The sequence below is a fragment of the Dreissena polymorpha genome, chromosome 1 (genome assembly GCF_020536995.1).
Source record: "Dreissena polymorpha isolate Duluth1 chromosome 1, UMN_Dpol_1.0, whole genome shotgun sequence".
NCBI lineage: Eukaryota > Metazoa > Mollusca > Bivalvia > Myida > Dreissenidae > Dreissena > Dreissena polymorpha.
In genome coordinates this window covers 101,030,561-101,045,507 of record NC_068355.1, presented here as the reverse complement: position 1 = coordinate 101,045,507, position 14,947 = coordinate 101,030,561, and the positions used below count along the sequence as shown (strand labels likewise).

The window sequence follows — 14,947 nt, the reverse complement described above, 5'->3', positions numbered from 1 at the left end:
ACTGTTTGAACATAACTGTGATATTTATTTTATTTGATGTCTTAAATTCCATATGTTCTAATTGTTATATACGTTATTGATTGTTACTTTGAATGGTATGTCAGATCTTTATGTTTATTCATGTTAAATTTTATATTAGTGTCGTTTAACCTATTTACCGCGAGTCAACCGGGAGGGAAAATAAACAACAATGGCGGACAGTGGTGTTGTTTTGTTGATACCGCAGTTAAAAATGAAGGATTTTCGTCATAAAAAAGCTATTTTCCAATGAAGTTAAGTCAAATATGTTTGTCTTATAAATTATTTATCTGATATTTGAAGATGGTTTCTAGACGCAAATGAATATTCCTTAAGTACCGCGACTCACCCGGGTTGCAGGCTAGATAACACCAATCAGTAAGTGTCATAAATAGGGTGTATTCGAGATGCAAACATAAGAGTCAATAATGCGCGTGTTATACCCGTATTGACATTTAAAATATACGTTTGACTGCTAAATTTTAATAACATGTAGTATTAAACCGGTATACAAACGTGTTTTATAAAGAAACATAGATAAAACATGTGTTGTTTGCATTTAGTTTTTAAGATAGAAACACTTGTATTTTTGTAAAATATTTAAGTGATGTAAGAAATTTTAGTATTAATGTCCAATTTTATGCATAGATTTTATCCATGTAAGTGCATGTTTGCGTGATGCATACTGTTTAAATGAATAATTAATGACACAATTAAAATGAGTTAAAAATCTGAGAATATGAATAACTTGATTAAAATATTCATGAACACAAACATTTCACTACCCGTTTTTTTTAGTTTTAACAGATGTATAGTATCATAGCATACTAAGCAGTGTAGTATTTTGTGTATCAAAATAATCTACATGCTGTAAAGACATATGGTCCAAATAGTCCACAAACCTGGGCCATATAGTCCGCAAACCTGGGCCGTACAGTCTGCTAATCTGGGCTGTATGGTCCATGGTTCGTATACCTTGGTCACTAGCCAAAGTCTACAGAAACAACTTAAGCATAACCCGCACATTTACAATTAACCAGGAGCATTTAGAAAAAAATGTATATATCTTGTTACAGGAACAATACCATACTAAATTAAGTCGTATGTTTGCCCCATCCGTACTAAGTCAAAGGCTTTGATGACCTCCCTCATGCTCGGCAAGCAGTTGAGTCCATTTATCGCTAGAGTTGCTGCAATCCCTAGTTCTGTTATGAGACATGGAACACACATGAAAATACTAGTACAAGTAAAAAGAGTATTAAACACCATTGCAAATCCTGACAGCAATGCTGAGGTTCTGCTGGACGCCTTCAGTTTGGCCCGGCTGAGGTACAGCTTTCTCCATGACAAGGCTGTGGTGGAATGTGTACTAGACATTTGAGAAACAAAAGAGCGAAAAAGCCAGTTTTCATAAGCGCTATCTTTAGACGCAGGCATCGGCTAATTTGTAAACTGTTTGTTTTGTCCAAAGTCTCATTTCGTGTGAAAAGATCGGTAAATTTTGACAGGCGTAGTTATAGAATTACGATTGAGCGAAGATATTTTAAATTTTAAATTCAAAGAAAATAACGAGGTATTGTAATACATTTCTATTGTAATTTATTTATTCGTTTATATGTTTAAAATTTTTACATTGTCCTTCAACTTTTTATATTCAGAAATTTCCAAAGGTGATGGTATGCATTAATATTATATATTTTCGTTAGAAAGAATTTAGGTATGTTGTTGTCACGTGACATCAAGTGCGATTTGTTTTTGTGTGTACATGATACAAAATATCTCTCCAAACTAATGTGAAATTCTATTATTCCCATTGCAATTCTCTGATCTCCGATTTAAATCATTTAAAAAATGAATGACACAAAAGACGGCGGTCGAAAATTGGTACGTATTATTCCGCAATAGCAAAATATTTTAAATCAAAATCTCGTGTGTTCAATACATAATATCAGCCATTTTGACTGAAAATGAGAATGTGCACGTATCATGCAGTTTTGCTATCGAAATTCGAATACAAGTCCATCTGGTAGTCAATTTGTTAAATATCATTAGTCATTACATTTTCACAACTTTTTCAATCAATTTGACGAGACAAACAGTGTTTGTTTTCCTATTGAGGTCGTTAGAAACCAGCCTGATTACCTTTGTATGAGCGTAAAAGCTGTAATACCTATTTACGCGCACAGAAAATACATAAAGATATTGTTTAAAATCGTGAAGACTTACCTTTCGACGGTTTATTTTTAACACCTTGTTCATTGTTTAATAATCTACGAAGTTAATTATTTTCTTTATATTGTAAGTGTTTTTTTAAAGATGTTTTCCTGTACATGATGCTGTTAACCACTCAACTTTTCAAGGGACTTCAATGTGAAACGCAAATGCCTGCCGTATTGTTTTAAAACAAAGTGCCACATATTTAAGATAAATAAAGGCACACATATCAAGCATACACACTTTTATGTGACAAATTTTCATAAAAATATATTTAACTAGATCTACACGATTTTTTGTTTTATAGTTCAGAGTAGATCTACTAAATCTGTAAGTTAATGGTCAATATTTGGAATAACGATTACATAGATAATACGATAATGGAAACATTATTCTTACCTCAAAATTTCAAAATTGTTTCAGTAAGATTATAGATACATTTTTTTCATTTATTAAGATTATAGATATCTCATGTATTTTTCTTTTCTTCTTATTTTTTATAAAATGTTTAGCGTGATAAGGCATGAATGGGTGTTGATTTTTCTGACCGTGTATGGACTTCTGGCTTGACAAATTCATTTGGGGCCTGTGACATTATATCTTTTCGGTTGTATATCTTTATCAAACGATAGATACTCGATTTTTATTTTGAAAATCATATTTGTTAGCAGTCTACTTTATTATGTTAAACTTATAATAATAATAACTTCTGAAAATTCTGATGAGAATTACTCGTGATGCAATTTGTTTATTAATAAATTAAGGCTGTGTGGCAACAACATGTTGTTTTAGCCAACTGTGTTATGATGTGCTATGAATAATATGTTTTGCTTTCCATAATGCTATAGATTATACCTAATGTGCATGTTTGTGTTATTGAAATAATATTTCTGGCCAAATATTGTTGTTAAGTCTGATTTGTAAATAAATTCGAAAAATTTGCGTGTTTTTTTCAGCGAGTTTAAAAAAATACTTTTTGTATTCGACGATCAAGTTCATTACCGATGCATTTGATATTAACATATAATTGCAGAACAGCAGATTGTATTCGATAATTTTAAAATTATTAAACTCAGCAAGACAACTTTTCGTATCGTCTGAAATTAATATTTTCGTCCAGATCTGTGGCAATTGCGCTTTTAAAAAGCGATTATGTCGATGGACTAATATTTGATAAATAATATTCCTCAAATTTCGTTCGTTTTTTGGGGGGGGGGGGGGGGGTTTAGTTTTACTGGTTATTAAATAAGCGCAAATGTAAACATGATACTAGATATTAGTCCATTTGAAAAATGCCAATAACGTCGAAAGGAACCTATTACAAAGTTTGCTTGTATAGGTTCTTGCGTCGAACAAGTCTCATTTACTTACGCGCGTAAGTATTTCCGCCCAAATATCGTATTTTAAGGCATGACGGGCTTATCTTTTTTTTCCGAAATCAATAAATTCACCCCCGGAAACCCGATATGATGTGAAAAGTTGGGCGTGTTTTTCTAACATACATGATAATACAACCTTGGCATATACATTAATTAAAAAATGCCTTTAAACAATTATAGAACTGGATTTACTTACCCTACCGAAATTCAGCAAAATTTATCGGACACTTTTCCAAGCACGTCAAACTTTTCACATCATGTCGTGTTTACGGGGCTGAAATTAGTAATATCACATTTGAACTGGAAAGGGGCATTTTCCTTTAGAGTGGTCGGAGGGAAATAGTTTTTGCGTTTAACCCTTAGAACTTTAAATGTGGTCCTTTTCGAAAAAAAGTCCGGCGTGTCCAATTGTTGGAGAGCGTGTTGTTATGTAATCATTGAATGCCACAAAATATGTTTTGTCTGTTTGCATATTCGCAAGCCTTTGCGTTTGCAGATTAATTGGTATATACTGTATTTCATGTTAATTTTTCTTACGATTATTTATTCGTAACACGAGACACAGATATACGTCTCTGTTCGTAATGATTTAAAGTACATGCCGGTATATTACGAAAGATGGAATCTGCAAAATTAAAGATTTTCCTCAATGTGTATTTTAAGGTTTCCTCCCTTGGTATTACTTATTGGAGCCATTAGGTGCGTCGTGTATTGATGCAAATCTAATAATTAATAATGTAGGAATATGTGTAAGGGGTCGACCGCTGGTCACAATCGCTTGTTCAGTGACACTATTGTCATGTAGTATTGAAGTAAGAATTAGAACAAGCTTTAAATTAAATTAGAAAATGATTTAAATTGTGTCAGATATTTATCAATTTCAGTTTTTTTTTTTTTTATTTTGAATAGAGGTTTGTGTTAAAATTGTTTATAAATATTTGATTAATATTATTTTGTGTTATTTTTTATTTCTCGTGGTATTTTCAAAGAATTACTTTGACTTTTGGAAGACATAAATACACTGTTTAGTCAATTAACGGGGCCTTTTCACAGATTTTGGCATGTTTTTTAAGTTTGTCATTAAATGATTTATATCGATAAATCTAAAGATTGGATCTTAAAAGCTCCAGTAAAAATCAAGAATAAAGTTTAACAAAGAAGAAAATGTTAATCCTTAGCAGGACTCGAACCACTGACCACTGGAGTCATGGAGTAAAAAAATAGTCTGCGCATTAGAACACTTGGCCATCCTTCATTTTACAATGAAAGATGTATTTTATATTCATATAAGCGATCCTCGTAGTTTCATAAAATAGAACAATAACAACAACAGAAGTCTGTAAATTATGTAATCGTTTCGCGTTGCAACGCTTTATAGTTTTCAGGTTTTAAATCGTCAACAGATGCATATAAAGGCTATTTTAGCGCATGGTTAATGTTCAGTATTACGGATTCCTCACAAATCACAAGTAAAACGAAAATTTGCGAATATGAAACAACTTTTTTAAATTTTGTTAATTTACCAAAACGTGAAAAAGCCCCGTTAAAGTTTACCTTACGCAAAACAACGGAACTGAGGCTGATTTTATTTGTATGCAAATCTTAATTCTGCCTTCAATAAGCGCTTAATGGAATTTTGGCAATGTAGACCTTATTTTAAGCTCAACACATCTCAAGGTTTCATCAACTTTTTACCTTTATATTTACCTGTGTCATTTGCATTAAGGCAATACTAATTTACAAGAGAAACAAAAACAAAACCACATGGATTAAGGTCATTTATGTATACCGCATGTAAATCAGAGGAAGTGTAGACTTTACTTGCAAAAACGAACACATTTTTTTCTCTGGCATTTTCGTGCATGTGATACTCACCCATAAACACAACTATGGATGGCAAAAACAGTGACACATCAACCACGGCCAAAACGCGAGGACCTTTATAAGTTGTGGCATGGTAGACATCGTAAAAGCAAATCGATGTATGTTGCCTTTGTGACGAGCACTTTCCCAGCCAATTAAATCGCTCATTAATAAAACGATTGCTTTGAACCTGTACAAGTTAATTCGTGCACAAAAACATCGGCTTCTAGCCGATCTAATAGATACATTTGCATTTCAAAAATGAGATGGAGCCAATGCGAAGGATTAGAAGGTCAGATACGGAGGTGGCGCCAATGCACATTTAAAGAAATTTTAAAGCGAAATATGTAATTTAATGGTTTCTATTATGTTTACGAGACTTATATTATAATCCACAGACAAACACAAAGCGAATTAAAAAAAAAAAGTTTTTCTATATTTACATTTTTATACTCCCACAAACGAAGTTTAGGGGGTATATGGGAGTGAGCTTGTCTGTCGGTCGGTAGGTCGGTCGGTCTGTCGGTCGGTATTAAGTGTCCGCTCTCTAATTCAAGTACCGTAGTTTTCATCCGATCTTCACCAAACTTGGTCAGATGTTGTATCTAGACGATGTCTAGGTCAAGTTCGAATATGGGTCGTGCCGGGTTAAAAACTAGGTCACGGGGTCACTTAATGCGTTTAAAACATCGAGCAGGTTGTCCGCTCTCTAATTCAAGTAGTTTTCATCCGATCTTCACCAAACTTGGTCAGAAGTTGTATCTAGATGATGTCTAGGCCAAGTTCGATATGGATCATGCCGGGTTGAAAACTAGGTCACGGGGTCACTTAGTGCGTTTTAAACATTGAGCATGTTGTCCGCTCTCTATTTCAAGTAGTTTTCATCCGATCTTCACCAAACTTTGTCAGAAGTTGTATCTAGATGATGTCTAGGTCAAGTTCGAACATGGGTCGTGCCGGGTTAAAAACTAGGTCACGGGGTCACTTAGTGCGTTTAAAACATCGAGCAGGTTGTCCGCTCTCTAATTCAAGTAGTTTTCATCCGATCTTCACCAAACTTAGTCAGAAGTTGTATCTAGATGATGTCTAGGCCAAGTTCGATATGGATCATGCCGGGTTGAAAACTAGGTCACGGGGTCACTTAGTGCGTTTTAAACATTGAGCATGTTGTCCGATCTCTAATTCAAGTAGTTTTCATCCGATCTTCACCAAACTTTGTCAGAAGTTGTATCTAGATGATGTCTAGGCCAAGTTTGAACATTGGTCATGGCAGGTCAAAAACTAGGTCACGGGATCACTTAGCGCGTTTTAAACATTGCACATTGTGTCCGTTCTCTAATTCAAGTAGTTTACATCCGATCTTCACCACACTTGGTCAGAAGTTGTATCTAGATGATGTGTAGGTCAAGTTCGAACATGGGCCATGCCGGGTCAAAAACTAAGTCACGGGGTCACTTAGTGCATTTTAAAAATTGAGCATGGTAGTGTTCTGCATGCTGTTTATATGCACATACGAAATTTAACAACATTTTGACATTGTCTTTTATAAAGCACATAGCTAGTAATTTTATTATTTCGATTAGTGATGTGCATATATTAAAAAGGACATTTTCACGTTTATGTAAATTGACAAAATTGATTTTTTCAGATTCCCAATTGTTTAAGGTGCGCAAATTTTCTTTTCAGTTATGATATTTGTGAGGAAAAAGTAGCACTGACTAATGAGCATTTACTATGCTCTAATTATCCACCAAAGTGACCCTATGCACCTTTTGACAATTTAAAGACCTGAAAATTATAAAGCGTTACAAACGCGAAATGATTGAATCAATTGACAAATTCTGTTGTTATCGTTATATTTTGTTACACTATGAGGATTGCTTATATTAAGTATACAATACACGACGCTCCGTATCAGCACGGATAGCCGAGTGGTTTAAATTCTTGACGTTTTTGACGATTAAAAAAACGAAAATTATAAAGAGTTGACATTTACTCCATGTGTCATTGCTTCGAGCCCAGTTGAGGAATACTTTTACTTATCACCCTTTTTCTTGTTTTTTAAAGCGCTCTTGAGCACAATATGCTCACGGCAAGGTTTTGTGATCGCATTTGTCCGTCATGCGTTGTGCGGCGTCAACATTTGCATTGTTAACACTCTAGAGGCCGAATTATTGTCCGATCCTCATAAAATTCGGTCTCAACATGTGTGCCAATGAAATCATGGACGAGTTCGACATTGGTTCCGGTTGGTTAAAAAACATGGCTGCAAGCCTAACACTCTAGAGGCCACATTTATTGTCTGATCATCATGAAACTTGGTCAGAAGATTTGTCCGAATGATATCATGGACAAAATCAATATGGTTCCGGTTGTTTGAAAAACATGGGCACCAGGAGTCGGGGCATTTTTTCCTTATATCGATATATTACTATAGTAAAACTTTGGAAAAAAACACTCTAGAGGCAACATTTAATATTTTCTGATCTAAATGAAACTTAATCAGAAGACTGGTCCCAATGATATCTTTAACACGTTCGAAAATGGTTCCGATTAGTTGAAAACAATGGCCACCAGAGGGCTGGGCGTTTTTCCATATATGGCTATTAGTAAAAACGTGTTAATAACACTCTAAAACTGTAAAAGTCACATTTATTGTCCAATCATCATGACAGTTGGTCAGAGCATTTTTCCTTATGATATATTACATGTGTTTGAAAATGGTTCATGTCTGTTGAAAAACGTAGCTGCCAGGGAGTGGGTAATTTATCCTTAAATGGCTATAATAAAACATATCAGAACTCTTAAAGCTACATTTTATTATTCACTCTTCATGAAAGCTTTAATGACAAACTTCAATACATGCCAAAATCTGTGAAAAGGTCGCTTTAAAGATTTTATTGATACTTTTCATCAATACGATTACCGTTATATAGGATTTGTATGATATACTAGTATGTACTATGATACGGCGGTAAAAAGCAGGTGCTCCGAAACACGTGATAAAGTTCAATGCACAAATCTACTTTACATGTCCATTCTGCGAAATGTATATTATTGACGTTATAAACCGCCTCGGGGAGTTGTTTTTGGTTTAATTTTTGTTTAATTTCCGTGTGGATGAAGACGTAGTTATGTTCACATGTACACACGTGTATCGCTTTGAGTTCACAATGGAAGGTTATAGTATGTATTCATTAATGCAATATACATGGTATACATGTTTTCAATGGATAACTATAATGCAATAATTCTAATGCAGTACTAGAATATATTGATAGGAAAATCGATATACCGATCCATAGGAAAAAACACTAATATAATTAAAAAACACATGTTACATCACGCCTTCCTTTTGTTTGTATGCTGTACTTGGGCTAACATGTTAGCTTAAATTTCCTGTAAAAAATATTTATTTATTGTGAATCAACAACGACACAACAGGTTAGGTAACTTGAGTTCTTCTTAATTACGACATAAATAAATGAACAACTGAGGTCAGACTTTTGATTGAAGACTATTGCCAATATAAATGTTAAATGTTGAATCCAGCAGATGAGTGAAAAATGCCATTACTAGTACATGTATTTTCATTTAGTGTCTGAAATATCGACATTCCCAACAGGGTCTTTTTAATCGCATTAGCATGTATTGTATGCGATATTATGTATACTTACATTAAGTGTATAATACCCGTAACTTTCACGATGAGACTTGAAATTTATATGGCTACTTACAAACAATATAGAGCATTCTTACAAAACATCATATATGCGCTTGCAAACTTGGTAGAATAATGTGGTGTTACAAATGTCGTTATGCCGTCCGCGAACGCCACGTGACCACTCGCTGTTGGGTTTTCACCTGGTTTTTCTTAGACTTGAAAAAAAACGCGTGATGCGAGAAATCAATTAAAACTGTGTTTTGAGGAATCTGATCACGATGTTAATATTTATTTGTCTCAGTGCAGATATAATAAATAAATACTTGTCTCCAGGATTGCCTCGATGGTCTCCACAATTTGTACTCGATCTGATGTGAATACCTCTAACTGGTTCCCAGAATGGCTACATTTCTGTACTCTCAGATAAGCTTAGCACGCATCCATTTCCGTGAATGTCTGTAATTTCGAGAACTTTTACAATTGAAAGAAAGACGAAAAGGTCGTGCGTAAATTTGGAGGGGGCCATGCACTTCTACTTTAGGAAATGCATTTGTTAATTATATGGATCCATAAAGTTAAACATATTGTTTAAGTGTATAGGCCTTTTTAGAAACGGTAAGCCACCCCAAACGAACACGAACGAAACGGTTCACGACTTCGTGTGAACACGCAGTTATGTGTGTGTACATGTATGTCGTATTTAATTAAACCGGTAAAAAGACAACTGTCGCCATCATCTTAGTGAAACTGAACAGTTGCCTTGCTGTTAAAATAGTTATTTATTGTAAGGATGAAGTTAATCGCTTAAAGAGAGATGTGGTGATACGCATAGATGTATGTGTGACTATAACGCATTATTATTTGTATTAATTATGATTTTGCATGAGTAAATGTATTAGTATTAAGACCAGAACATGTTTAAGTAAAGAAAGTTGCTGCGGTCATATTTGTGAGTCGCTTACTCTTGTCACTTAGCTGAATGTTTCATCACTGATTTAATGTACATGTATATGATATGGTATAGCCAATAAACGTTATGACTGCAACAAGTTTAAAATTTGCTATTAACACGAGTAACACAAATACAAAACTATTGTGAACAGCTGTTGTGTTATTTTAAACTTGACTGTTTGACTGGATATGTATGACTGATAGTTAATGACATGGATGTGATAAGGATTTTATTTTTTCGGTTAATTAAGTTGTAAAAAATGTGAGTAGAATTTAGATTAAGGACCGCTTAGTTTTTAAATGTTGCCTAAAATGGAAAGTACCGAAGATTGGGATAAACTGTTCGAAATAAATATAGAGAATGTCGAAACAAACGAAACTATTCCGTTCAGGAAGATCGTTGATGAGGAAAATGACGACGACGATTTCGGCCTGTTTGCACTGTTTACAGACGCAGAGGGTATTACAGAGGAAGTTTCACTCAATAGCAAAAACAGAAACAATGGAAGTTGTGCTGATGAAGCGATGGAGAAGGAAAACACCAGATGTTTCCAGCAATCCGTTCCTAGTCATGTAAAACGTGAAATGGGCGATAACCATAATAATGCAGATAAACAAACTTGTTCTATGATTGCAGTCGGCGAAAAAAGCCTTTCGCAAACAGATGGTTCTGTCGTCCAAACATCGGTAGAAGATGACGATTATATCAATTTAGTGAAAGAGGATTTGGCGCATTGTGATGCAAACGAAATAAGTAAATATCTAAAGAACTCACATAGTTTTCCATCTCTACTATGTGGCATAAAAAATGAATCATTTGGTAGAAGTACGTCTAAAGTTAATAGCGGGCAAACCCGTACTTCATGTGACAGAAAAATCTCGCAGGACTGTGGCAATGGCGAATTTCTGCATAGTGAACACTTATGGAATAACGGCATCGAAGAAAAAATGTTCGATGACGAAGACAATTCGGGAGACAGTCTGAGTTATCAGTATGAGTATGTGATACTGAGTGATATGTTGCCCATGTCGCTACATGATGATACTGCTAACGTCGCATGGAAAAGTGAAATTAACCAGGAAAGAGACAACGCCAATAATGTGTTGGAATCGTTGGGCGTAGAGGTGAATACGACGTACAGAGACCAAAATTGTGCGCACAGCGTATCTACAGATGCACAAAGGAAAGCAATCGCTGTCGATAAAAGTGAAGATTTTCAGCAGAAATCTGTTAAACAAAATTTACAAGAGGAAGTGCCCGACGGCATTGGTAATAGCAAAGAGAATACTTTTGAGTTGGAAATGTTGGTTAAAGATATACACTTGCTTGATAATGTGCACAATATTGATACTGATGAATCAGTAGAGGATACTGACACTGACGATGCTGAGGACGAAACGTTTTGTCCAGACCAATGCGATTATAAAATCGAATTTAAAGGCCCATATGTCTGTAGGATTAAGAGAATAAAAAACACAATTAATAATGAGACGGTAAATTCTTTGTATGTTTTTGTGGAAATTGTTTTAAAATGCCAATAATTTAAACGGTGAAATAAACACTGCATTGTGTCACTCATAAACATGAAACATGCTCCGAGCATTGGTTATGCCTTGATGAATGTTCTGCTGCTTCATTAACACTTTTTTATGTTAAGTTTTTAGCTCGGCTGTTTCCAGAGAAAACCCGAGGTATTGTCATAGCCAGCTCGTCGTGTCGTGTCCGTCGTTGCCCGTCGTCGTCCGCGTCGTGCTAAAACCTTAACATTTTGTCAAGGTTTTGGACATTGGCTCTAAAATCAAAGTGCTTCAACCTACAACTTTGAAACTTCATATGTAGCTGCACCTTGATGAGTTCTACATGCCACACTTAAATCTGTCAAGCTTTCATTTATTCAAAACTGCACTCGCAGTCGAGCGTGGCACCCGTTATGCGGTGCTCTTATATATTGTGTGGTACTAGTAAAGTAGTATGTGATAAGTTAATGCGAGGTCTTGATAGTATTTGGGAATGAACCATGTGGCAGATCTTTATCACATTGTCAGCAGTGAACTAACTGAAGTGTTATGTTATTATAATATGTTATGTTTCTTAAATTTAGCAGATTATTTTATCAAATGGTATATTTTGAAATATGTTTCAAAAAGACTTGTTAGCATGTTTGCTTAAGTATTGTTTGGGTGCTGCATAAGACTTCTGCAAAACGAAATAAAAAATGCTTTGCTTTTACAAAACGATTTATATTTTTTATCTGCTTCAACCGATGATTACTCGTCAACACAGAAGCATTTACAATGTATAAATCCATATTTTATGTTGCTCTCTAATATTCGCATTTTATAGAAATAAAACGTTAGAATGTGTCGATTCACTTGCATTTGATCAGTCCATTGAGTAGTTATTTATTTGAATAATTTAAAAATTGTCGTTGTTACCCTGTTGCTTATGTTACTTGTAGCGGGTGAAAGAGCGCAAAACATACACCGATCAGGAAATTGACGATGATGAAATTGAAGGCAAGAGGTCGTACAAGATTGAAGACAAAGTCAGCGATGACCGACACAATAAAGAATATGTTCAATATCTAAGAGGAGAAGGTATTATGCTATGCTGATAGCTGACCTCGTAACTAAAAACATTCTTCGCATCCTTAATCTTTAATATTTAACCAATAGAAGTCAAAGCTGAAGTGATACAAGCAATATCATATGGCAGTATCATTGCTATTGAGCTGCATTAAATTGTGTAAATTGGCGATAGAGAAAATGCATTATCAAAAAAAAAATCCTTAATAAAAATAATACGATTATTATTATTTTATCATCATTTTATGTTATTATTGCTATTATTATTAGTGGTAACAATAATTTTAGTATAACCCCCGTTCACACATAGACGCCGCTTATACTACGATCAAAACGTGATCGATTGTGACAAATCGCAGGAGAAACGTGGTGGAGTCTTCATAAGCGCAGTATAATCGCGGTAAAGTCGTCCTGATGGAAAGCTCTACGCTCTCGCCACGCTTATTTTGAACATGCTCAAAACAAACGTAGCGGGATCGTGGTAAACAATATTCGGTGTATATTATATATAGGGGCATCGTAGTACGGTCGAAATGAAGACCATACTTTGCCAAATTGCTCGATTTAGACTCCGATCGGCCGCGATCCATCCCGACCCAAACCTTTTTTCATATCGTGGCTTGATCGGGATGATCGTCGTCAAGTCCTAGCTTTGTGAGAACGGGAGGTAAGCGATGAATTGTTAGTGTACCTATAATTTTATTAAAATTATTTATATTAACAAACATTAACATTTTTTAATCACGCCTATAGATGTGATTTTTTTATAACTTTTCCCCATCAAAAAAACTAAGATCCCTTATGACATATTGCACACAGTGTATTGGATATTAAAGGGATCTTTTCACGGTTTGGTAAATTAACAAAATTGAAAAAAGTTGTTTCAGATTCGCAAATGTTCGTTTTAGTTATGATATTTGTGAGGAAACAGTATTACTGAACATTTACCATAGTCCAATATAGCCATTATATGTATCTTTTGACGATTTGAAAACCTAAAAATTATAAAGCGTTGCAACGCGAAACGATTGAATAATTTGGAGAGTTCTGTTGTTGTCGTATAAATTTACGAAACTATGAAGATTGCTTATATAACGTATAAAATACTTCTTCTGTGTATACTCGGCGGAATAGCCGAGAGGGCTAATGCGTTTTTACTTCAGACTAACTCCAGGACTCCCTGGTACCGGCTACTTTTTTTCCTTGTTTTAATTTTATTCTTGATTTTTTACTAGAGCTTTTAAGATCCAATGTTTACATTTATCAATATAAAGCATTTAATGACAAACTTCAAAATATGCAAAAATCTGTGAAAAGGCCCCTTTAAATTTGTATTTACTGATGTAGTCATATATGTAGAGCATTACTCTATTACGATGCGTGATGTTTTTTGTGCAAATGTTCTCAGTGAAATTTTCACGCAAATAATCTACCCGATCGGTAACAAAATTGACCGTCATTAAGGTCAGCTGTGACATTAATATGAGGTTATTTGATGCACTCTCCAAATTGATGGTGCGGAAATTTAGCTGCTAGATATTTAATGTACATGTAGTGAATAGATGTTGACGTTCGTGGCTATGTTAGCATATTACCGTACTTTACACTCGGGAGTATACCCTAAACATCGCCGTATGGTAGTATGAAAAATACTCATAAATAAACGATTTTGAGTCATGTAGGAATATTATATGAACAATACAGAACATAGGAAATATTGATGAATAACAATATTGACCTGTTTTTGCCGCATTATTGAACAGCAAAACTATGGTAACAATTTCCGTGATAGCGATATAGTCAGGAAAATCCTGACCAAACTGGATTTGATTTTTAAAGTCGGGCTAGGAGATGAACAAAAGCAGAAAAAGTGTCCCATTTAAAAAATATCATTAATTCATTTTAATTGAAAGTCGTCAAAAGAAAACACCGACGAAATTCAGTAAGGATGTTATTCCGCCTGTGATCACCGCCTTCATTATTCATCTGGCTATTGATTGGAACAACTTAAATTGAAGGCATGAAGTTTGCATGCTAAAGCTGTGTCTGCATACACGTGTAGCCTTGTTCGAAACGATGCAAATCGAAATTCGGCTTGCGGATTCCGTGAATGATATCTTTTATTAGTGGATTATAATAAAATATGACGTGTATATATAAATGTATTTTATAAATATATGACTTTGAATCATTATAAACAAAATTATTAACATTTGGTCTTTATATGTGTTGCTTTTTTCCAATGTGTGTCGTCTGTTATTAAAATACATAA

At 34.5% G+C, this 14,947-nt stretch overlaps 2 protein-coding genes across 3 annotated transcripts in view; one reads left to right on the top strand and one right to left on the bottom strand.

The window, feature by feature from the left end:
- LOC127842816 (protein orai-2-like) overlaps positions 1-2,375 on the bottom strand; it is a 36,120-nt gene extending 33,745 nt beyond the window's left edge. The window contains exon 1 of one of the 2 annotated variants that reach the window (XM_052372570.1): positions 2,245-2,375. In XM_052372570.1, coding sequence (XP_052228530.1) covers positions 2,245-2,277 — 33 coding nt within the window. In that variant the 5' untranslated portion in view covers positions 2,278-2,375. Of the gene's footprint in view, positions 1-1,284; positions 1,548-2,244 lie in introns of those variants that run through there. The other variant, XM_052372562.1, reaches the window with a different exon arrangement.
- The window catches only part of LOC127842802 (lysine-specific demethylase 2A-like), a 69,198-nt gene continuing 55,996 nt past the window's right edge, over positions 1,746-14,947 (top strand). Inside the window, exons 1-2 of the mRNA XM_052372528.1 lie at positions 1,746-1,902; positions 12,549-12,687. Of these exons, the coding sequence (XP_052228488.1) occupies positions 1,870-1,902; positions 12,549-12,687 (172 nt within the window). The 5' untranslated portion in view covers positions 1,746-1,869. The remainder of the gene's footprint in view (positions 1,903-12,548; positions 12,688-14,947) is intronic.